The following is a 26,172-nucleotide window of genomic DNA, read 5'->3' as shown; positions in this document are numbered from 1 at the left end:
CTAAAAGTATTCGGACGACGCAGACGATGACGCCAACGTGATAGCAATATACGACGAAAAATTTTTCAAATTTTGCGGTCGTATAAAAAGGATTGACTGACAAGGTCTCATTTTTAGTTTCATTCACACAATTTAGTGAACCTATGGATATGATAGTTATGATTATCATGTATATATGACAGTATTGTTAAATATTGAAATCTGTATGTTTTTAGTGCAAAAAGGCATAACGGTTTAATTCTCTTGAGTTTTCAAATAAACCATCATAATTGGCATTGAAAATTTACTTGCAAAATAAGAATAATAAACTGGACAATTCAGATCATTTCCTAATTTTCTAATGAGAAATGTAGGACATGTAATAATGTGATTGCATACTATGAAGAAATATACAGGAAATAGTAACAGTTCAATTTATCACTAATCTTGTTTACAACTTTCAATTTGTGAAAGATATTACATAACCAAAAGATAGGTTTTTAAACATTATCACACTACCAAATGTTTTTTAGGAATACATGTGTAGCTAATGAAATGATCTCTTTAAAAAAAAAGTCAATCAATCTCATTAAAGTCAGATCTTTCCCTATGCTCTGTTAGATTTGTTTTTGATGGTGTGCACGAGTGACACACAAAGCTACTGGAGCAAAGTTAAGGATCTGAGGTTGAAAGAAAGAGTTCCAGAATTCATTTGTTGAATGCAGATTTTGCAGAATTGCTTCTTAACTATGATCTTACAAATGTGAAAATTATATTATGGCAAGTTCAGAGAAAATGATGCTTAATCATGGAAATGAATCTCTTATGCTTACTACCATAAGTTCTTTTTTTCCAAATCACAAGGACTAAAAATTGAGAATGGAAATGGGGAATGTGTCAAAAAGACAACAATCAGACCAAAGAGCAGAAAAAAGTCACTAATTGTTCTTCAACACAGCAACCTTCTATATTGAGCAAACAAAATTTTATACTTCATTGCCAGTTCAAGATGGCCCCTAGTTGAATAGAGTTCTTTACTATATATTATTGATAATGCACATACGTTCACAGAAGTACATAGAGTGGGGGGGGGGTAAATATCAACAAGTTATTTGTTACATTCAAAATACAACTGTATAATTATGCTACAAACTAGTTGATTGTGTGTTGGGTGTTCAGCACTGTAACCTATAAGGAAGAAGTACCGGTAAGTTTTTATTGGTCCAGGTAGGAACCATGAGAGTTTGGAAGGGAAAGTGACAATCCTAATGAATTATTATTGGAATCTAATATGTACCTACCATGTGCTGGATTTGCACTCAAAACTTCAATGAACTACTAAAAACAACTGAACTGCTGAGGCTCCTTTATGCTATAAGATTTCATTACTGTGGCATTGCTGAAGTACTTAACATACATTAAAAATTTTAAAACAAATAAATTATGTTTATTATCACATAATATTTACAGGTTAACAAAGCAAAAGATAATATTTTACACATTTCTATCATTTTGCAGAAAATACACCTATTTAACTAGTAAAGTCTATTAAACAAGTAGTCTATTTAAAATCAATATATATTTTGAACATGTATCATTCTTTTACCTCAAGAGAAATAGAAGGCTAATTTCAGAAATGAAAACCTAGAGTAAAGATTTGAAACAAAAATAGTTCCCTACCACAAAGTCTATTTTTGTGTGAAAATAAAACTGCAGCTAAAGGAATGATACATTGTACATCAAACAAAACAATTCAAATTCTATAATCTAACAGATTTTTTTTCGCTTTATCCAAGACATCATTCTAAAAAATATGAAAGATAAATAGTTAATTACAGGGATAATTGATAAATTAATTTGTGTTTAACACCATTATCTGCAATAATGAGAATTTCGTGGTGGCTGTATTTATAAGTGAAGGAAGCCATAGTGACAGGAGGGAACCAATGACCCTCTTTAGGAAAACTGAACATTTGATATCTTCATTTTAAAGAATTTAGCTCATTGTCCAAAAAAATCATATACATGTCCAGTTTTAAAATGCTGAGGAAACTTTAAATTTTTTTTATCATTCTACTATACATTTCAAAAACAAATCAATTCATGGACAAATTGTGAATGGATGATCAACATTATGCATATAAAACAGTAACACAATCACCAATTACATGATAGAGACAAACACACTGATTAATGTTAATGGCCTGTTTTAAGCAATAAAAACAGATTCAGGATCAAATTTAACATACATGTAAGTGGAAGATTTATTTAATAAACTGACTATTAAACCAAATGTCAATTATTTTGTGTTGAACAACTGACTGCTCTTAAATTGCAAGACTAGTTTGCACATTACAAGCAAACATCGTAACAAAAATTAAAAACAGTTTTGATCTAATAAACGTCAGTGTGAAATGGCATGGCATCATATTTGCTTTCAGACATAAAACTTATAACAAGGGCAATATTTATTTTTTTTATATAAAATCAAACATTATACTAATGATCTTTTTCTCATTATTTAAGGAAACACACATCCCTAAATTAGTAAAATTAATCAACTCTCCAATGTCAATATTGGAAGGATAGTGTCTGAAATCCAACAAACATAACATTTGCAAAAATCAGAATAATCAATAACAATTCAGTTTTAGGTTTGCTGACAACACTCTATGAAACTGATATGAATATCTGATACTGCTGCAATGATGATGATTTAATGTCACATGGACAAATATTTTGTATGACAAAATCATGACTTTGGTTCCTCAAATGATCCATGTGAAATGTCTGACATCCTTGGGTATTTGATTTTTTTCTTGTCAAGTTCTTCTTGTGACCACAATAAAAGTTTGACAAGATTTGCTAACTTTGGAGTAGAATCCATTTCCAATATGGCTGCATTTAATTCACTTGCCACCTGCAAATAGAAATATAAAGCATTTTCAACCAAACTTAGTATAAATCAATCTTTACATGTATTTTTGTCAAAATTTACAAGTCTACCCTTGTCTCATAGCAATGGATGAGAATTGCAGTTTGGTTGGTTTAAGAAGGATGCTCCTTACAAAACTAAATCCCAGTTTTGAGTATTTTTTTTATTTCAGAAATGCAGCAAAACCAATGTTGTGCAAGTTTTTTTTTAAAAGACAAGAGCTTATGTTTTATGTCTGTTTTCTATATCAGATTTTTTTGCAAGAATCATATTCATATTCACAAAATATCATCCAGAAATATAAAATGTTGCTTTTAATATGAATCCTCCAAAAATACTATGCTTAATATGTCCATACAAACATTTTATAAATTGCAAATGAGATTGGTGAGTAGTGAATACTATTTTGACTTTTAGTTCATTAGCATAGTGTTTAACGGTTACTTTGTTATATAATATAAGCACCATAAGATGTTTCAGAACCATAAGCATATAACTTAATTTATTACATTTTCATGTGGTATTTTGCTTTCATTCTTTTGTGGTTATATTCTTATAACCCTACATTTTATTTTCATAATCTACTTTGCCTAAAACATTATTACCTTTTGTCTTTGTGATGGATGTAACAGTTCACCAAAGGGAGATGACTCCGGGTTTTCAAATGCTAACAAAGCTAACGTTCTTTCTAATTCAGACAATATTTCAGGGTTTTCATCTCCTCTCTCTGCCAGATGTGTCTGTGCATAATCTAAGGCTGACTCTATATTCTTCTCTCTTATGAGCTCTATCAAATGTTGTTGCTATTATAAATATAATAAAAATAGAACTAAATGAACATTTTTTAGTATTTTCAATTTTTCATTTCAATTTTTCACCATCTACTGTGGACTCCTTTAATTTTGATATGTGTCAATATATATGCCCCCCAAAATAGCAAGCATTTATACTTAAAATGGGCTTCAATTTTACTGTTAATGACATCTCAGCACTAAATCCACTAGAAATTGAATGTGATAATGATTGATATGTTAAGCTTAGATATAGAATTTTCTTATTAGTTGTTTTTGGCTTTGCTTTCAAAACTGTGAGAACCCTCAGATCTTTTATTTATGTCTTTTGTGTTTTTGTTAATTCATTTGGGGCTTTGCAACAACCTGATAAGTTAAGTTTTTTCAACATATATGTATAGTTTGTTCTTATCTTGTGCTGTAATACAATTGTTACAGGAGGGTTGGTACGCCCACAAACATGCTTAAACCAACCATATTCTGTACAAGCCTGTCCCAAGTGATGAACTTGTAATTCAGTGTTTGTCATTTGTTGCTGTATATATTACATTGGTTTTTCATTTTTGTTTTGTACAAAAAATTCTAAGTTTTAATGCTGTTGTCAAAGTCATTTTCCCTGATTTGACACAAATTATTATATAAGTTTATAACATACTAAAACTTAGATCAAAACTACATTTAGGAAATGTCAAAGAAATAAAATATCACTTCGGCACAAAAGATTTGACTCAAAATTTTATATTACATTCAGAACATATTAAAATATATATCAAAATTACATTAAGAAATGTCAAAGAAATAAAACATCACATCTGTACAAAATGAAGTGTCTCATTTTCCATACCAAACAAAATATTTATTTCACCTAATGATATTTTTTTAAATAACTCACAATATAACATTAACTGGAACCATGCAAGGAAATTGATGATCATGTAAAATTAGGTTAAGAAGAGACAATGATTAAATATTCACATAAAACAACTGTATTTATGAATATTGGGTAACAATTTTTCAAAAATTTCAAATAATAAGCACTTTTACTACTACTCTGCATCATGAGATCAGGTAAAAGGTATTGAAAAACTGCTAGTGTAAATATGTAACAGTATGAACAAGAATGTGTCCATAGTACAAGGATACCCCACTTGCACTGTCATTTTTTATGATCAGTGGACCGTGAAATTTGTGTCAAAAATCTAATTTGGAATTTGAATTAGACGGATCATATCATAGGGAACATGTGTACTAAGTTTCAAGTTAATTAGACTTCAACTTCATCATTTTATTAACTACCTTAACCAAAAACTTTTAACCTGAACCGGGATGAACAGATGGACGGACGGACAAACTGACACACAGACCGGAAAACATAATGCCCCTCTACTAACGTAGGTGGGGCATAAAAAGAAATGTAAATATAACTATTAACCTCAAGTTTTAAAGATGCACTCTATGTTAATATTGTCTGTTAGACTGTTCACACTAGCATTTTATAAATCAATCTCAATCTGAATAGACCTTAATAAAACCATTTAGCTTTGACATTATCTTAAATTCTAACAATCTGTTTCTGCATAATCTGAACCACTGCAAGCACACTAGAAGTGACTACATGTAAAAATACAATCCATCTGATCTTATTATACGTGAAAATGTAAACACTGAATATCAATTGATGCAATTTGTAATATTTGTCTTTCATGTATTTTTATCCACATTATACTCATTAATTACATTATTATACAATTACCTGCAAATGAAAATATAGATATCTGTCATTATCTAGTAACTCAGGATGGATATTATTAACCAATGAAATTGCATCTTCAATTTTGCCATTTTGTATTGCATCCCTGATTTTAATTCTTTCATCCATCTGGTCAAGATCTGCTGTTGGCTGAACTCCTGATTCCATTCGGAACTTCTCTGCAGCTTCTTTAAACCCCTCTGGAAATAAGAGAAACATAAAAATATCCTTCAATAAAGATATCATATTTTGAATCATTTTGATAACTACTACATTTATAAGTTTAGTATTACAGGCGTTCTATTTCCATTTCAGTGATTGGTTTTTCTACATGATACTATAAATTTTTTTTTTGTTTTGTAACTAAAGTTAGACATCTGTATTTCATTTACAAATGTATGCCTTTGTAGACAAAACTACTTACATGACATGTATAACAGCAGCCTAACAAACAATCAAATATTACTTTTTTCCATAGAAACTCAAATTCTACTGAGTATTTCAAAGTAGTATATCTACACATATACATATTAAATTGTCTCAAAATTGGAATTGTTTTAGGGGTCATAATCACTAAAAAATGGTAATTTCAAATTAACTAAAAATATTCCATGTGACTTCATTCCTTTCTAAATCACCAGTCTTTAGTTTTCTTTGGTATGTTTTAATCTGTATACTGTTGTTTGTTTTTTCTGTTCTAGCCATGGTTTTGTGAGTTAATTTTCAAACTTAAGAGTTTGAATGTGCCTTTGGTATCTTTCGCCTCTCTATTTCCAAGGAGACCTTTATATTATTGAAATGTTCATCAGCTTTGGGCACTCCAGCTTCCTTCGTCAATAAAAAATGGCAAACATAAAATAGCACATTCGTACTGAAAGTGGCATTATACACCAATCAAACTATCAATTCACTGCAAATATTCTTGATATCAAATTATTTCATTGTTTATTTGTTCATGTTAGTGTCTTCTATTGACAAGATATGTGCTTTTTACAACTGATTTTAATTTAACACCATTTAATATATTTGCATTTTATTACATTACTTATCTAAATAAATGGGAAAGATGGAGATCAAATCATTTAAAAAATTCAATCCCTGTCATAATTTCCTGCGTCTGTCACTAGTTACGAACTTTAGTCAGTTTTTGCCTCCAATTCTTTCCTAATGATTTTTGTCCTTTTTGTAGATAGTTTGGTGGCAACAGAAAATCTTTTACTGAGTCTGTCTTATTTAATTTATTTACAACTTTTTTCAGACTTTCTGCCAATTCATTCTTAACAAATTGGGCAAACATTTGTTTTGTGTAGAAAACCATATGTTAATATAAGCTTGTTTGTGTCTTGGCTTTTTTTGTGTTGTCGATTGTGTCGCATTAAAAATGTTTTAATTCACCACAAGAAAACAAATCAACAATAAATATTTGCTTCATGTCATGTACATGTATGCGTACATATATATCTAAATCATTTATGAATAAATGACTAGTAAAATTTCCTCATACTAACAGAAGTCCCTTATTATACAAAAATATGTTTCCTTAGCAATACTTTGAGGAGATACCTGTGACTAAATAGTTCATTATAAGTTTATTCATGTCTCCTCTCGTTACTTGTACTCCCTGGAGGCGTTCTAACCATTCATCTTTGGGAATTTCTTCCAGTTTTTCAGCTGCCGCACCGAAATTCATCTTGCGGGTAACATACCTGTAGGAATAAAACATATTTTCTGTTATTAATGAAAAGAAATGTACAAGACACATTAGAAATTATCTACAAATTGTTCATGCATGTTAAAAATTGTAAAATAATTATTGGAAATCATTTCATACCATAACCATTTTGTATCATAACAAAAACCATTTCATATTATAATTATATAACCATTTTTGTACCATATTGGAGGTTATATTAGTATACCATTTTGTACCAAATGGGAGATTATGTATACCATTTTGTACCAAATGGGATATTATGTATACCATTTTTAACCATATGGGAGATTATGATGTAAACCATTTCATACCATATGGAAGATTATAATGTATACCAATTTGTACCATATGGAAGATTATAATGATTACAATTTTATACTGTCGTTTGTTATTTTTAGATATATTCATATTTTAGTACAGAAGGTACATGTAAGTTTAATTTCCTTTTGTGTACAGAAAAATTCTTGTTTGGAGATGAAATGTAAATAATTTTTCCATATCTAGTACAAATCATTTATGTAGTACGAAATGGTAAAAAAAAAAATAATAACTACAAAATATTTCATGTTCATGGTGCAAAATGTAGAATTCATGGTACAAAATGGTAATTTTGGGTACAAACATGACGAAATGGCAATGGTACGAAATGAATATGGTACAAAACTACTAGATACCATCATAATAATAATGATTCCTCAGATCATTTTGTTCAATATTACATGTATATCTTTGATATATATTCAAATTTTCAATTATGGTTTTAATAACTAAGAAACACCAGTTTCCAACCTGGGTTCAGGCTCATACAATGTACAGTTGGTGAATGTACATGTATATTCTTATAACAAATTGTTATAATACAAGCTGCTGCTAGTAGATATTAATATAAAGTGGTTCTCAAAATGCTGATTCAAATTAATTTCAAAATTGGTGTTGGTACCCTTGAAGATTATTTGATAATAACTTTATCATGTTGACGTAAAGAAAGTGTTGCACCCTCTTTTTGTCAAGTAATATTAAAAATAATTAATATATATTTCATGCTCATGATGTTCAGAACAACATGAAAAGTAATGACCAAATCTGAAATGACTGTGCCTGAAATTAATATAACCAAAATGGTACTGTGGCCAAACTGGTTGTGTTGCTGCGACGTCTTGATTGATTGTTGGTTGCTTAAAGTCCAGTGGGAAATATTTCATGCATGTTCAGGACAAGAACAAGTTCACACTAAATACAATTTAGGTAGGTTTTGTAATGGTAGAGGCCATCAGGGTTGATGGTAGTGGAAATTTGGACTGCCACTGGAAAATGAGGGTAAATTGGATAGGGACAGAAATTTTACTTTGCAACAGGCAACCTACGGACCCCTCAAAGATTTGTTGTAAGGGTTCTGAAGGTGCATAGAGTGTGGCACTCTTACGCCAGACATTGGATTTAACATCCCAATTCTGACCCGACGTGGCAGCAAACTTGATTAATGCTGCACAGCCAAACGGACACTCCAATTTGGCAAGCGTTTTACTGCAGGTCGGGAGAAGACCAAGTGACCATATTTCGTTTCTCCAGTCACCCTGAGAGGTCTTGAAAGCATGTTTTGTTATCAAAGTGACAAATTGAGCCACTCTCATCTTCTGGTTTCCAATGGGTAAATGCGGCATAAGACATTATGCATAGAAGATATACAACCCACTGTTTATTCAAATAATCTTTTCTGAGGTAAAAAAAAAATAAAGTTGTTTTTCTTTGGTGCATGCCTTTGACATAAATTCATGAGTTAAATTTATCAGTAGAGCTGATTGGACATAAAGAGTATTATGAATGTTTATGTGTGTTCTTTGAAAAAACAAGAACTGTTAAATTAAATTTACAAAGGGAAAGAAAACAAATCAAAGTATAAAGAAGTCACCAGTTCATGCTCATTGTTTTGAAGAAACCGGAAGTTTACTTCAGAAGCGGAAATAAACAAATATTGGTCTGTTGAACCGGTTTTTGTCGTGACAATCAGGACAAACTCTCATGTCTGTATATAATCCACGTATAAGAGAGCTTGATTGCAATATTTAGGACATGAATACTTAAGAAAACAAGGATTTTAACTTCGTTATTCTTCGCAGTGCTCCGTGACAACGCCTCGGAAAAAACAAGATGGCGCATATTTGTACATAAATTCTGATTGAACTGTCAAATGTGATGTTGACCTGGAAATTTACAGTGATGGAGACAAGTTAATTATATTTAGATTTAAGCCAAAATGGCAGAAAGGTAAAAATTTCAAGACAGAAATTAAGAAAATAGAGAGAAATTAGAAACAAGCATAAAATGAAAATCAGTTTTATTGATCAAGCACCTGCTCTGCAGCTGCAACTAGTTTTAATTGCATATCATAAGATGATACATGTATATTGAAATTAATTTGTCATTATACAAATGCAGACAAGTATTTATTTTCTTTTGTCAACACACTGTAACACATTTATATGAGGTAGTCATCCTCAATCAGTTAGTTGAACTCCCTAGGTTATTGTTGCTGAACCGTTTCAGTGGGTAGGAATGCCCTTTGCCGTCAGTCGTCAAATAGTCACTTGCAGCTTTTTTTTAGCGTAAAATTTGGTTGAAATTTACCATATTCGTCAAAATTTACCTTGATTTGTCAAAATATGCTATTCTTGATTCGTCAAGTCTCTAGCTAAAACTGGAAAGTGGGTCTCATTGGGGTCTAAGCGTGACACGGGAATGACAAATTTTTTTTAAGTGTGACACGTGAAAGTCAAATTATTGTGCCGTGAAAACTGGAAATGAAGTCTAGCGGGACACGGGAAATTACAAAAAAAATAAGAATTGCTTAGGTACATAGTGTAAGCGGGATATGGGAATCTGACAAAACAGTAAGCGGGATCCGGGATCAGAACCCCCAAATGAGACCCCCTGTAAACTGGACCCCTGTTGTGTTCACTTATCGCTACACTGACAACAGGTACGGCCTAATTCTGACCACAGGATTTGATATTTCGAATAGACCAGTGCATCATGTACTACATTTGTACATGTATGTTTATTATCTATGTACTATATATACTGATAGGAAATCAAATGAAAAATTAGCACGTTTGTAAATTCTTCTGAGTTCTTTAAAAGAGGAGAGAGGATTAATATTCAACAGCATAGTGAATTGCTCAAAAGCAAAAAATAAAAATTAAGTTCATTAGACCACATTCATTCTGTGTCAGAAACCTATGCTGTGTTAACTCTTTATGAATCACAATCCAAATTCAGAGCTGTATCCAGCTTGAATGTTGTGTCCACACTTGCCCTAACCGTTCAGGGTTCGACCTCTGCGGTCATATAAAGCTGTGCCCTGCGGAGCATCTGGTTATATACTCATCAAAATTTTTTCTTCATGAATGTACTAGTACTGTACTCCCATATGCAATACAACCCTCTTTTTAGTTATACAATGTACTTAAACTACATGTAGAACAAATATATAAATTTTTGTATTGGTTCCAAGATCTTAATACTACAATAGTACATGTATTCTTAGAATAAAAAGAGATTATTTTTTTTGGTTTTTAAGGAATCAACCTGCTTACTTTCGATTTTTTAAAAGCAAAATTAAAACAAGAAGTTTGAAGTTAAATTATCAATAACATTTTGAACATAAAAAAAAGTGACAGGGATCACAATGACCTGTTAAGCCTTAAAGGCCTGTGGTGTGCCATGCTAAATTCCTAGTGCCATACTGAAATTCGGATTCCTAGCACCACATTTAATTTATTGTCTGCCACACTTATTTTATTGTCTGCCACACTTGAAAATTCAATAGATTGAAGTTAAATTCTGGATATTTCTAATCCAATTATCATGTCAGTGGCAATTAAGAAATATAATTAGTGTTAAATGGTGTGAACACTAGTACTGCCACAAGGGATGTATATTGACAGTTGATTGCATTATTGACATTGTCTTGGGTGGTTGAACAAGGTACATGTAATATTCAATGAATGATCATGACCCAGTTTGATCATTTGTTTACATGTACATTTTTGTATCAAATGGCAGGAAATCATAGAAACTTTCAATTTATTAATTACCTGAGGTACATTTGTAAACAATGAATATAAAGTCAGTGGTACATGTACATGCAGTTTCATAAGCATTATCAAGTCTCATTTACAATTTCCCATGCAGATTGTATATGGGCTAGCCTTATCATCATGGTTCATTGACTTTAAACTTTTGCATACATTTTAGTTTACTGTTTAAGAAAAAAGTTTGTTTTTAGGTAACAATAAAGGAAACCACTTGTGATTCGTTATTGGTATTTGGTATGCAGTTTTATAAGCAATGGCATTTTTCATTTCCATGGACGTTATAATTTGGTCCTGCTTCTTCAGTCATTCACTTAGAATGTTTTGCATATACATGTATATAGTTACATGTTTTTAAAATATTGACATTGTTATTCCAACATTTGCAATATACTATTAAACTTACAAAAAGCGAGACATATAAAAAGAGGGTGATCTTTAATTCAAATCATGTCCTACTTTACTGATTTTGTTTGTCTGTCTTTCCATCTTACTTTCTGCATGTTTCCACACTTTATCTTAAAGTTAGCCTCATCCAAATTTTATCATACTACATATAGTACACAATGCTAAGAATTCTAATACAACTTGCAGACAGAGTTAAAATTTGGGCAGAGAATCACTTACTGTTCTAGAGTTATGCCCCTTTATAACTTGGATAATTGCAAACTTTTTTGTTTCTGCACTAACTTAAGGTTGCCTTATCCCAATTTTATGAAACACACACAATACTAAAAACCACAATGTGCAGACAGAATTTGAATTTGGGCAGTGAGTCATTTTCTGTTCTTCAGTTATGCCCCTTTTTAACTTGAAAAATTTTGAGCAAGGGCAGTTCTGTCCTCGGACACAATTTTAATTTATTTTCCCAATAGTCAATAAGTTTGTATGTACTGATTATGAAAAATGTTTCTTCTTGATGCTGATTAGTTGAATTAACTTCCATGACTTCCAAACAATATGTAAAATGTATATAGATATAGGATGATGTGGTGTGAGTGCCAATACATGTATGTATTCATTGAGTCATCAAGTCTGGAAATGTTTTAACTTAGTTGAACAGAACAGAGATTTAAAGAAAGACATATTATTGTATGATGCATTTTTATGCAATACATTATAAGAATTTAAATTTAGATTGTATAGACATACATAAGATGTTTGATAGGCAATTGACTTGCGGTGGCTAAAATTGATATTGATCTGTAATGCTGATGGTTGGAGTAATGTCCATTTTGTGTTGGCTGCAATGGCATTTTATTTACTGCACTGCACCTGTTTTTAACTATATGTATCCAAAATAAAACATTATACAGATTTGTTCAATTAAAAAAAAATCTACTTAATATTTGTCAGATAAAAAAAGAACAGGAAAGAATATCAATGAATTTCTTCCTGGTTTCTAAGCTTTACAAATGCATTTTCTTAACAAAAATAAAAACGATGTAGGTTTTTTTAAATATTTTTTTTCTCAACATTTAAAAGCAAGATTGTAATATGGAGCTCATGATTGGATTTTAAATCTTCTTCCCCCCCCCAAACCTGCTCCCTCAGACTGTGGACTGCTGATTATGATGAGTAGTTTGTTATTGGAATTTAAATCTTTCTCTTTTTTTACAACTGCAAAAAAAACTTTTGCATCTTATAATGGTATCATGTCGTCATCTGCGTTGTCTGAAGACACATTAAGTTTCCGGACAATAACTTTAGTCTTAGTGAATGGATCTCTATAAATTTTTACCAGAAGTTTGAATACCACTAAAGGAAGGTTGGGATTAATTTGGGGGATATGGTCCCAATAGTTTAGGAAGAAGGGGCCAAAAAGGGGGCCCAAAATAAGCATTTTTGTAGTTTTCAAACAATAACTTGTGTTTAAGTGTATGAATCTCTCTGAAATTAAACAAGTTTCCATACCATGAAGGGATGGTAAGTAATGAATTTGGGGGGTTATGGCTCAAAATGATTTGGAATTAGGGTCTAAAAAAGGGAAATTAGGGGCAAAAAAGGGGAAAAACTAGGTTTTCTGGACAATTACTTTAGATTTGGTGAATGGATCTCTATAAATTTTTTTCAAGAAGGTTCAACACCACTAACACTAAAGGAAGGTTGGGATAGATTTTGGGGGTTATGGTCCCAATAGTTGAACAATTAGGGGCCCAAAATAAGCATTTTTGTCGTTTTCAAACAATAACTTGTTGTTAAGTGTATGAATCTCTCTGGAATTATACCACAAGTTTCCATACCATTAAGGGGTGGTTAGTAATGACTTTGGGGGTTATGGTTCAAAATGTTTTGGAATTAGGGGTTACAAAACACTACTTGTAAATAATGTATAAAGAAATGTCAGGTTTTGGACTTATTGCAAAAAAAGGAGATGGTAGAGAAGTTTCCATTTTTTTCCCCCAAATTTCTCAAATTTCAAATTTTTGAAAAGTTTGAAGAAGAAATCTGTAATTGCACAATATTGCATAATAGATTTGTAAGATCTTGACATTTGTTTTGTGTCAGAAACTCATGTTATGTCAAGAATTTGATCACAATCCAAATTCAGAGCTGTATCAAGCTTGAATGTTGTGTCCATACTTGCCCGAACTGTTCAGGGTTCGACCTCTGCGGTCGTATAAAGCTGCGCCCTGCGGAGCACCTGGTTCTTTGATGACTTTAAGTGATTTAAAAACTTCTTGTTTGAAACCTATCAAAATAACAGAAATTTTAGTAGAATTTATTAGTCCAGTAAAATTAGAAATGGTTAATAAATTAAGAATGTATATAAAAGGTGTCTGATTTTCTTGTGAAGAGGTTTGGAAGGATCTTTTTAGGATTATGTAAGAATTAGGCTTTTATTCTTGCAGGAATTCATGATTATTGCATGTACATGTATGTGTATGCTCAGTTAGCATGTGTAGAATTCACATTACTGAACCAACCAAAGTTTTACCTATCAGAAACAATTTGAAATAACTGTAGTGTATAGCTAGGTCTTTAGTGAGTTTAATGCAGAAAAGTGGGGAAAACATTTTTTAAAGTACACTGAAAATTAAAATGTAAAAGGATTGGTAAGAAAAGTGAGAGACTATGCAGGAAATAATCCGATTTGAAGTTCAAAAAACCTTCATTTGTTATTCTCTCTTGACATGCTTGAGATGGGGACACTAGCATTTAGTTAAATTGAATTCATTACAAAGAAATAGCTATAAAGTAGTCAATATCTGTTTATTACTCACTTCTAACACAAATTACTTCCCTTTGTAAATACATGTACTGGACAAAATTGGCTTATTCCCATGCAAAGCATTATTAGTTGAAAGTGATATAAAGGCGTTTTTACCAATTTTAGTGAAAAATAAATACAGGTAATAAAAGTTGTAAGCTTCTTATTACAGGGTCTAGGATGGGAATTTGAGTTTTTCTATCCAAAGTAATTATTTATTCGAGGTGGTACAGGTCTTTTTCTGTTAAGTATGGATCAGTTGTCATGGTAGAACACTTATATAGATACCAGGGCTTGATTTTATAACTTATGCACTTAGATTAGATCCCAGTTATTTCATTGTGAACAAATAGTTATGTTATTGCTTAATCTTTAACTCTTTTTTTTCTTTTTTTTTTTCTTTGGTCCAATGGACAAAGCAAACACGTTTGGAATAGAGGGTTGACGTGTTTTTTTCAGTATGTTTTGAAAAACAAATATTATTCACATCGATACGAATGTACTTTAAATTGATGTTAAGTCATATTTATAACAGTTATGTCATGTGACTTTTAAGATGGGGAAATATTATACAAGAAAGTGTCATGTGACCTTAAGATAGGGAAATATTATATAAGAAAGTGAACATCCAGGTGTCTTCACACCTACCACATTCTGATATTTAATTTTGTTGTTTTAGAGATGAACAGAAATATAGGAATTTCCACAAACATGGTATACAGATAACAGATTTATTAGTTTTAAATCTAACATAAATTGTTACTCAATTATATATACTTCCCCAGTTGAAAAAGATGTGACCGTTTTCAAACAGATTATTTTATGGAAGAGAAGCTATTATGATAAACTCCTTTGAAAAAAATAAAAGCATTAGATTGTTTGCTTGTGCATGAAATTTTTTATGAATTCATTTTGAAGCCGTTTATTTCCGCTTGTTTTATGGCATAAAATGGATGTCCATGTCTTTCTTGGTTTGTTCACATTTATTTAAAACATTTTCTAATTGATAATTATTGATTTTATAGAAGAAATATAATTGTTTGGTATAGTTTATTGGTATTTCATTATCAGAAGAAATATATGATCATTTGTAGCAAGAATCTACAAATAGTTAACATTATACTTTGTGTTTATCTTAAAGGAAAACTGATACTTATTGTTATGTTGGGAACTAGAGAAACATAATGGTGTTGAGTGGGATGAAATGTACAAACATATAGCGTAAATTTCTTTATTAGCTCATTAACTTCCTTTTGGATTGGTAAATGTCTGTAGTAAAATTTTGTTAAATAAAAAGTCATATAATCTGTTTTGATTTTAGCTCAAGCCTGTCTGAAAAATTACATTAAGGTAAATATCATATACCCTGGAAGACTTGTATGTAAACAAACTCATAACCATATATAATATGCAGATTTGTGATAAAAAGGAATATTTATATATAAACAGATTTCAAAAGAACTAACTATATTGATTTAAATTGTGAGATTATCTATGTGTGTAAACGATAAATAGCAAAACCAGGTTTGTGGGGTCGACCAAATTTATAACTTGCAATGTATGCAGAAGGCCACAATTAAAAATATTTTGGTTTGCCCAGACCCTACCAAAAGGTTGAGACATTGGGTTACTAAGGTAGGTAGGCATTTTCTTTTTTTTTTTTTTCAAAAAAAGAAATTGAAGTATCGGGTGTTTATTAGTCTTCATGCCTATCTGATTAAAAAAAAAAACTTTTTCAAATCAGGACAATAAAAGAATTTGAGTAGGCAGCTTTTTTGTGGGTAGGTAGAGTTTGGGCAAACAAACCTATTCTTTTTTTATGGCCTAAGACATTGCAGATCAGACATTAATATATTATAAATTTAAAACAGGTCTGTCAAAAACCTTTGATAAACTTTGTCTCCACTTTATAATAAATAAGAATTGACTGTCTATTGTCAATCAAGTAGTGCAATGTAAAATCGATTTAAATGTCCAATGCTTCCTCTCAGACAAATTATTGAAAAATATACAGTTTTTTGCACAAAACAACCTTCATTTAAAAAAAATGCATGGTTGTTTAGAAATATGTATCCAATTGACTCTTGAGTCTTGTTCTCTATTGTTATTTTGTCTCAAAATTCTGTACATCAAAGAAATTGTGCTTTGATTGTGGGATCTTCATCTTATCAGTTGTTCGACTAATAACCTATAAGTATAGTTGACACATATCTTACAATAAGACAGTAGAAATTATAGTTATATCATGCTTACAATAAGACAGTAGAAATTTGATTATGATACTTTTGTTGTATCTTTGTTTTGTAAACATTGTCAAAGATCAGAAGAGCTATTGTTTTTTTCCTGTATAAAGTAGGAAGTGATGGGCTCACTTATTTCAATTATCCCGGACGATTAACTGTGTCAGTTCTTATTTTCTTGTGTTGATTTTCTCTATTTGTAATTATTTTAAACACGCAATCTTCTTACAATAATAGAGTTAACAATCAACAGTGTAGCAATTTTAAAATCCCAAAGATATTTAACTTTCATTTACTTTGTACAAATAGTTTGATGTTTAAAGTAATGACAATACACCGATTGTGTAATACTTTGCCAATAGATTTATGAATATTTGAATAACAAATAAGGCAGCTCGTTTAGTATGTTTATGAGTTAAAACTGTCAAACTGAAATCAATCTTTTTAAATCCTGATTATCCTACTTTTGTCAATTAAATAGAGTTTATTTTACCTATACATTTGTAGTTTGGTGGTCATATATAAAGGATGAATGGATTCTATTTAAGGACAGGTGTATAATGAAGTTATTGAAATGTGGAAAATCGGCTGAGGAAAGGCTGTGATAAGATTTTCAGATTATTGTTGGGAGGTTAAAAAAAGGATTTGCTGAAACCTGTATATATAGAACCGGAAGTTGACATGTTACAACTTCATTTAGCAGTTTATAAACATAACCGTTATGAGTAAGTGTGTCACTATGTTAAGCATAGTCATCATTATTTACATACTTAAGAGTGCTGTTATGACATTTTATTCATAACTTATGTGTACAATTCTAATAAGTCGGAATTTTAATAAAAGGTATTGTTGTCACTGGCTAAATCAGTAGTACACTCATACTACAGTTGTATGGAAAACAGAAAAGGTGGACATTTATTCCACCTTAATAGGACATTGAATATTTTTAATGAATATAGTATTTTAGTACTATTGAAACTGGTTAAACATTGAAAGGGTAGTAGGTCTTGTGACTTCTAGATACATGTACATATCACTTCCTTACTTTGGTTGACTGACAGTAATTTGTACATGCCAACTGGTTTAAATTCAAGTTCATGTGAATATATTTCAAGATGCTATACATGTACATTGTACCTTGTACATTTGTTCCACCTAACAAAAGTTCCACTTGAAAATGTCATAATATCTGTTCCTGTTGGACTAAATACATGTATTCTATACCATTTATTCTATTAGGAGCATTTACTGTAATATTTATATTATGAAGGATCATCTATTCTGTACATTTACACATATTCAGTAGGTTTTCTTTAATTGCTACATGTATTTACAGCGAAAGCTAACTGACAAAATAATGATAGAAAAGTGTTCCAACTTAAGAGGTCTATATGGTCAGCATGCTAAAGGTTAGTCAATTGAGAAATTGAATAAAACTTGATTGTGGGATAATGATGATAAACCAGTTGAGCCCCTCTGGTCATTGATAAAGTTTAAGATCTCCTGTCTACACTATAATTATCTTACATCTACAAATGTACATGTCAAATACTGTAATAGATATCAATGGTCAAAATCTTTTACTACAAGAGCATGTCATAGGAGAATTAAATAAGTGCTTTTTTTAAAACAATTTATTCAGAATAATGTATTTTGATAAAATCATATTACCGAATTTAGAATAAAAAACTGGATTAAGGCCACTCTTAATAAATTCTGTGTTTGATGTTGGCTATCCCATGCCATGCAGGGTTGGGTAGGTAGGATTTTTTTCTTTTTACCATTAACATAAGTTACCTGTTTTTAACAAGAAAAACAATGTCAGGACACAATTTTTTGTTTCCAAGTAGGCTGCTTTTAGGTGGGTAGGTAACATCAAATAAATTTAGTTTTGACCTAAGTATGAAAAAATTAAGCAAGCATGGTTCTCATTTTATATAGATTAGACTGTTGTTTTTCCTGTTTGAATGGTTTTACACTAGTAATATTTGGGGCCATTAATAGCTTGCTGTTCGGTGTGAGCCAAAGCTCTGTGTTGAAGGCCATACCTTGACCTATAATGGTTTACTAAGTATTGGAAGCTTTATTGACCTTATTATATATTTCTGATAGTTTTTGGCCACCTTTTCACATATTTTTGAGCTGAAAAATGTTACCTTTTCCAGCGGCATGTCCTATCACCTTGTATATAGTGAGTGGCCCCGAAACAGTTAACAACCAAACTCAACAGGTACTATATATGTTACACAGGAGCATAGATCTGTAAGAAATTGTAATGATTTCCTAAATATTTGCCATCATTTCCGTACCATATTTTGGGTGAAGGAATATTTGTGGACACATACACATGCAACTTGTATATACATGTACATGTATATAGAGGAAAAATTTGATTTCAGTAAAACTTTTCAAACAATTGTATTCATCATTTTCTAATCAAAGGATGTTTACAGCACTTGATATTATTCATACAAGTATAAATACTTGGCAGACATATTAAGTTAGTCTAGTCAGTGTGGATTAAGCTTAAGGCTATCATTAATATATTAGGTAAAGTTGAAAATTCAGTTCTTGCGTATAGCAGAACCTTTGAACAATGGCAGACATAAAATCTTGGTATCACATGTTCTGGATCTAATATTTCGTAATTGTCAATTTCTGTTAGCTTAAACTGAATATTACAGATGTCATGCTTCATACAATCATAGTAAATATTTCATTCTTTGTGACTATTATACATCTTAATACATATGAAGGTTGATGATACTGTACATCTACATGAACATAACTCAATTATCAAGATAAAAAAGAACAAAGAAATTAGGACAATTTTTTTTTTCTTTCTCTTTGTGTATTGTTTTACCTAGTTGTTAGTCAAGAGATTCTTAAGATATTTTTGTAACTTTTGTTTGATATTCTAGAACATAAAAAGTAGAATTTCTACATCTCTATTAAGAGTTACAAATACCAGATAATTATCTTGGTAGGGTTGATGACTGAGTATTGTTGCATCTAATTATTGCATATAACAACAAAAAATTCAGTTAAATATCTGCATCAAATTCCTTGTAAACTATAAGATGTGTTTGTTTGGAAAAAGGAATAAATTTGAAAATAAGCTAAAAAATGCACTAAAGAAGTAAAGTATTAAGATTGTTTGAATGTATACTTGAAAACTCTTGTAGCCAGTACAAAAATGTACTTCAAAGTAATCTGCCTACAGTAGTTTGATTGATATGTATATATTGATCATATTGGTCATGTTGAACAGGTGGGAAGAAGTAGGACCTGACCTATATTCTCGTTTTATACATTGGTATGACATTGCATTTATATTTTTAAACCCACCAAAATGATGTTCTAAATTTTTTTATGGCAGGCAAGTACCAGGTACTCCGGGCCTGATTAAGGTAACCTTAATCAGGCCCTGAGCTTTTGACTTTTATTCCCATCTACAAATGTATCAGTTGGTCAGTCATCTTAGTTTAGGGGTGATAAATTAGACATATGGTATTTTATAATGCAGTGAAGATCACTATTGATTTTCAGGTGTTAAGGTCAAAGCTAAAGGTCATTGTTATTAAAAATTGACTGAAATAATTTCATTGATAAAGAGTTATAATAGTCACATATAATATGGGAGTAAGATCCCTATTGATTTTGATGTTGCTTTGTTTAGGTCAAGGTCATAAATACTACAAGTAGACAAATTTAGTGCAATGACAAGCTTTTATACTGGGTATCCAGAAAGTGGACCATTATTAGTTGCTGTATTATAAGTTTCTAAATTATCAGTCATGGAAAGAACCATTCCTTTTGATATTGATTTGAAGATCCCAGTTCATTTTGAGACCACTGTGTGCTGTTACTTTAAAAAAAAGGGGGGTTCTGCAATAATAACTCCAGGACATTCAACAAGAATGGGGAACCAAACTTTGACTTATAGGATCACATATTGTCATAAGGGAAGAGAAATTCATATTAATTTTCAAACCATATTTGATGAAGTTTATGTATGAATTATAACAGCTGCTTAAATTTTTAAGTTAACCACTTTTTAATTTGGATCCAAATAAATTTGTAATTAAAATATGCATCATACATGGAAAAGCTAAACTATGGTTAATACCTGTGGAGTGCCTAGTGTGGTTTTCTTGCTTGTAAATATTTATGACTTTTCATAAAACTAGAACAACATTTTTTTGAATAACAACAATATTGATGTAATCAAAACTGACATGTATATTATTTCATAGCTTAAATAAGATAAAAATATGGGTTTAAATTTTCACTATGTCAGAAAAACAATAAATGTTAAGAAAAAGTTTGTTTTGCACATAAAGAAGATATGTCTCCCGTTGATTAAGTCTTTGTTTCCTGGGGAAGGCTATATCATATGAGAACATCAACAAGACAGGAAGCTTGTTAAAATACCGTAGATATTGTAGAGAATGCCCACATAATTTTTGCAGCCGTTTAATGGCATAACTTGTCATCGTTTTCATGTCCAAAGACATTTGGTTTCCAGACAATAACTTGTGTACGTGTTAGTGTTAGGATCTCTACAAAATTGTACCACAAGGTTCCATGCCTCTGAATGAAGGTTCAAATTGATTTTAGGGGTTATGGTCCTAACTGTTTAGAAATTAGGGGCAAAAAAACCCAAGGATTTTTCTTGTTTCAGGGCAACTACTTATGTTTAGGAAAAATCAGGTCAAAACAATACTTTTCTAATACTTTCTATAATTTAAAAAAAAAATTCGTGACTTGAAATCCATTGGAGTTTAAATTCAAAAATTGAACTTCTTTGAAAACTGTATTTAGATTTTTATTCCTGGCCCCATTTTCAAATTAGTCCTTATTATTTTATATTCAGGTCCACAATTCAACTTTGTTGTATTATGATATAAATTGAATATATTAGGTTTTTTAGATATGCTGAATCTAACCATGTAATTAGATCTTTGATTTTGGGACTGGTTTTCAGATAGGTCCTGTGAACAAAATGAAGGCCAAGACTACAGCAAACAATTGAATTATTGTAGGCCCCTTCTTATATTATGAATGTAATTTATATTTTCAACATTATAATTTTCTATTTGATATATATATATATATATATATATATATATATAGATAATAATTTGAAACAGGGATGAAGCCAGGTTTTTTTTTTTTTTTATCTTAATGTCATTCAATGTCACTTCGAAACAACAATCCTTTTTCAAGGAAATGTTTGATAAAGGATTTGCTAAATGAAGTTAATCAAATAACAAATCAAATCGTTTAATTAGATTGTGGATTTTCAATTTCCGTTTCACTTCTCTTTGTGAGTACAGGGACATACATGCAGACAATTTCTCTGTTATTGTTCATTATGTTTTCTTTTTAAATAAGTAAGAGGTTAATAAAGATATTATATTTCCATTATAAAAAGGCAGTTTTGTGGATCTAAGTAAAGCCGGTACAGGCAGTGATTTCATAGATATAATTAAGAATCTTTTATCTACAGTAGCTAAGATAATTCTGTGAAAATCTCAGACTTATCATCACCTATTATGAAGATTTATGAGTTTGTCTTCAGCCATTCAATGTTTATAAAATGTTTATTAGAACCTTTACGTTTTTTGATGTAGCTAACCTGTTTGAATGAGTAAATAGGAAACTTGTTTGTTTTTAGGCTAGACCTTATGTTCCAAGTCAGTTGAGAAAGGATTATTGATAAACTGATGAAATTTTGTTGGGTTAAGACAAATTAGTGGATCTGTAAATGATTAATTAAATGTAGGATTTATCGAAAGCATGTATTGGTATTCAGTGAGCAGACATTTTTTATTAGAGATTGATTTAAATAATTGACATGGAAAGGATTGATGAAGATTGAGATGTACAGATGGTTATAAAGGTGGTCAGACGTTTCAATTTCTAAATTTAAAATCTGAAATTGTGGAAGATTTATTATTATTCAACAAAAAATTGTTTTACAAAGACAGATGGTCTTTCTCATTAAAAATGGATTTATTTTTCATAGATAAGTACACGTAATGATCCTGCCAATATTTTAATGTAAACTTTCAGTGTACTGTATGATTGACTGCAGAAATCGTAGAAAATATTTTGGAATTCGTTGTTACAGTTGAAAAATTCAATTAATTATTAAGTGTAACATTATTTGTATGATTCTGCCAGAGTGGAGGCCTTTTACATAGAAAAACATATCTAAAGTGATTGAAAGCTGACTTCCTATAGATATACAAACTGCCAAAGCATCACAGAAATCATACAAGTTTACATCACTGGTAATATACAGGTGGTTATAGTTGTCCAATAGAAGGTGTTTATCTGTACAACATATGTGGTGGAAGTTATGAAAAATAACAACAACAATTTACTCTTCTTCTTTGCTTCCATTTGATTTGGATGAGTACATTCTCTAATCCACAAGCACTCTATGGATATTCTTGTTGATATAGCGGGTTTTGTTCTAAAAGTAGATTTTAACAGGATTATGTTTTGATTACCATTTATAAAATAAGGATTATTGAGATTTCGCAATTCATTGCACGTATAAACAGTGATGCAATGCTTTGATTGAGAAAAAAAAGTTTGCGGCTGTGTTCAGTTTACAAAGGAAGAATTAACTGGTGTAAAACATGGCTACAGGCCATTACATTGACAGCAAAATGAACATTTAGATATTGTTTATGACCAGTTCTGAATTACCATGTTAATTACAATTCTATTCTTCCATGTGCTGTGAAGTCAAGGATTTACCATGGATCGTTACTATGAATGGAACCATTATGTATCTCTCGTTAGACTCAGGTGTCACTCACCTTCAAACAAGTATGTATAAGGTTTCTAACATCTGGAAGAAAGGGAGTTAAATGAGGTGTCACTCACCTTCAAACAAGTATGTTTTATAAAGGTTTCTTACATCTGAAAGAATAGGGGGAGGGTAGTGAGTTAAATGAGGTGCCACTCACCTTCAAACAAGTTTGTATAGAGGGTTCTTACATCTGGAAGAATAGGGGGAGGGTAGTGAGTTAAATGAGGTGTCACTCACCTTCAAACAAGTTTGTATAGAGGTTTCTTACATCTGGAAGAATAAGGGAGGGTAGTGAGTTAAATGAGGTGTCACTCACCTTCAAACAAGTTTGTATAGAGGGTTCTTACATCTGGAAGAATAGGGGGAGGGTAGTGAGTTAAATGAGGTGTCACTCACCTTCAAACAAGTATGTATAGATCTAAAGGGTTCTTACATCTGGAAGAATAGGGGAAGGTAATGAGTTTAATGAGGTGTTACTCACTGTTTAAAGGTTTCTTATATCCGGAAGAAAAGGGGGAGGGTTGTTAAATCACCTTCAAAGAAGTATGTATGAGGTTTCTTATATCTGGAGGAATAGGGGGAGGGTCGTTAAATGAGATGTCACTCACTATCAACCAAGTATGTATACAATTTCTACATTATGGAAGAATGGGGGGAGGGTACATGTAGTTAATTGAGGTGTTATTAGCTAATTATTAATGTCAGAAGAAAAGAGGGGGGAGGTTAGTTAAAGGAGGTGTCTCTCACCTTCAACCAAGTATGTGCATGTTTTCTTGAACCTTTAATGGAATAAAGAGAAGGGAATCAGGGTTGGTAAAGTAATTTAAGGTGTTTATTTGAAAGAATTATCTTTAGTAAAAAAGATGTCACCTCACTTGAACACTTGAAGGTTTACATTACAACAGATACAGTTAAGTCTGCCTCACATCTTGACTTACATCTGGAAATTGATAATGAGGGTCAGTTGAAAACAAAACTTTACACCATAAAAGATGATTTCAGCTTCCCAATTGTAAACTTTCCATTTCTATGTAGCAACATTCCAGCAGTGCCTGCATACAAAGTATACATTGTATATCTCCCAATTTATAAGATATTCCAGGGCTTGTATTTCCTATCATGATTTCTTTGATGGAGGGTTTCTACTAAGAAGGAAACTATTAAACCAAGAGTTCCCATGAAGTCGAAATCATCCCTTCGTAATTTTCACTGGTATCTTATGACACTCTTTCACCAAATTATGTAGTGAATTTATTACTATTGGTTGGGTACCAGTTTTTGTGGTCTTAATTGGTTGAAGCAACAGCGATACAAATTTAAACACTCAACAAAGGATAAATTATCCATAGGCCAAAATGGAAAGTTTTGCAAAACAGTGAAATCAAATATCCACAAAGAGACAGTTGTTGTTCTACAATGTAACATGTCAAACTACCACTAGAATTGATACAAAATATACCAACCTCAATAAATGGAACCCACTTTTACTTTAAGGGGGAAAGTTATTGATCTTTTAAAAGTAAGTGACAATAAGTCAGCCTAATTGATGTATGAACTTTATTTTATTGGGTAAGGGTGGGGAGATATTGTTTTCAAAGGACCTTTTTTCCCTGAAATTATTGTCACAATATGTGGAAGTTCAGTTTACAAGTAGTTTTTTTTAACCAAATGACAAGAGGAGTTAGAACAGCAACAATTAAACAATCTTTCAGAATGGAATCTTATTCTAAAGTTGCTCATTTAAATTGTAAATACATTAGTTGCTAGGTTAATGTTACTGTTTGACTTAAGCAAGTGCAAAATGATTACAGAATTATTGGATTTGTAATTTGAAAAATAATTAAATGTATTAACTCAGATAACACTTGATTGATGAAAAATTAATAATCTCCATTCTAGATTGACTTTCAGTTTCTGACACCACATCTAATGTCAATAGACTTGGTCGATTATATAGCTGTAGAGGTTATAGTTTATGCTTGATTGTGTTTTTGACATGGAGAATCTATTAGTCCCACTGGAGGACGATTGTATTGACTTCTAGCATGATACTTTAATAGGAATGTTATAAGCAGTCTGTGCTCTTCTGTTATGTTGGCTTCTTAAAACCTTTGATTTATTTCCGCAGCTCTGCCTTTTAGGGTTGAATGAAATATGGTGTGGATATACTAGGCAAACTGAAAACTAGTAGAGAATCCATTATGTAACTCTGCTTAGTGTTAAGTTGAGTAGAAAAAGAAGCACCAGGAAATGACATGACACCATGAAAAAACTGAATTACATAGACAATTACTGTTTAGTGTCTTAAAATATCAGCTGTATTTGTATGAGGCTAAGAAACAGGTGTAATGCAAGCTTTAGTGAGCTACATGTATTACTCCTGTTTCGAGCTGAGTACAAATACAACTGATATTTAAAGACACTAAACAGTTATTGTCTTTATCCTGTAATTAATTCTGTATATTGTTTTTGCTTTGAAAGACACAAAAAAGCACAGTTATTGCATTTATTTTCGATTCAAAATCCCTTGAAGCTCGTGTAGTAATATTAAAATCTCACATTCAGCTGAATACAGGTTCGCAAAATAAAAAAATCTTGAATAGTCAACAATAATACATCGCTCAAGGTGAAT

At 31.1% G+C, this 26,172-nt stretch overlaps 2 protein-coding genes across 6 annotated transcripts in view; one reads left to right on the top strand and one right to left on the bottom strand.

Moving 5' to 3' along the window:
• Positions 1-1,404: 1,404 nt before the first annotated feature.
• LOC143082487 (glucose-induced degradation protein 8 homolog) lies at positions 1,405-9,231 on the bottom strand. The gene is made up of 5 exons (XM_076258178.1): positions 9,079-9,231; positions 7,019-7,161; positions 5,459-5,655; positions 3,520-3,717; positions 1,405-2,899 (listed from the first exon to the last, which is right to left on the bottom strand). The coding sequence occupies exons 1-5, from the start codon at positions 9,090-9,092 to the stop codon at positions 2,732-2,734; spliced, it is 720 nt and encodes a 239-aa protein (XP_076114293.1). The 5' UTR covers positions 9,093-9,231; the 3' UTR covers positions 1,405-2,731.
• Positions 9,232-9,234: 3 nt separating this feature from the next.
• The window catches only part of LOC143082486 (rho GTPase-activating protein 39-like), an 81,394-nt gene continuing 64,456 nt past the window's right edge, over positions 9,235-26,172 (top strand). For 2 of the 5 annotated variants that reach the window (XM_076258169.1, XM_076258168.1), the window contains exon 1: positions 22,639-23,557. In XM_076258169.1, coding sequence (XP_076114284.1) covers positions 23,487-23,557 — 71 coding nt within the window. In that variant the 5' untranslated portion in view covers positions 22,639-23,486. Of the gene's footprint in view, positions 9,435-17,259; positions 17,437-22,638; positions 23,558-23,929; positions 23,947-26,172 lie in introns of those variants that run through there. The other 3 variants (XM_076258173.1, XM_076258170.1, XM_076258174.1) reach the window with 3 other exon arrangements.

This window comes from Mytilus galloprovincialis, chromosome 7 (genome assembly GCF_965363235.1).
Source record: "Mytilus galloprovincialis chromosome 7, xbMytGall1.hap1.1, whole genome shotgun sequence".
Taxonomy (NCBI): Eukaryota; Metazoa; Mollusca; class Bivalvia; order Mytilida; family Mytilidae; genus Mytilus; species Mytilus galloprovincialis.
The sequence above is the reverse complement of the archived record's forward strand: the minus strand, read 5'-3'. Positions and strand labels throughout refer to the sequence as shown.

What these genes read in the sequence shown, in the direction of transcription:
- LOC143082487 (XM_076258178.1), bottom strand. An exon ending in AATGAACTATTTAGTCACAG is followed by an intron (nt 5,656 to 7,018) that starts GTATCTCCTCAA and finishes TCTTATTTCCAG; the next exon opens with AGGGGTTTAAAGAAGCTGCA. An exon ending in ATCTATATTTTCATTTGCAG is followed by an intron (nt 3,718 to 5,458) that starts GTAATTGTATAA and finishes TATTTATAATAG; the next exon opens with CAACAACATTTGATAGAGCT.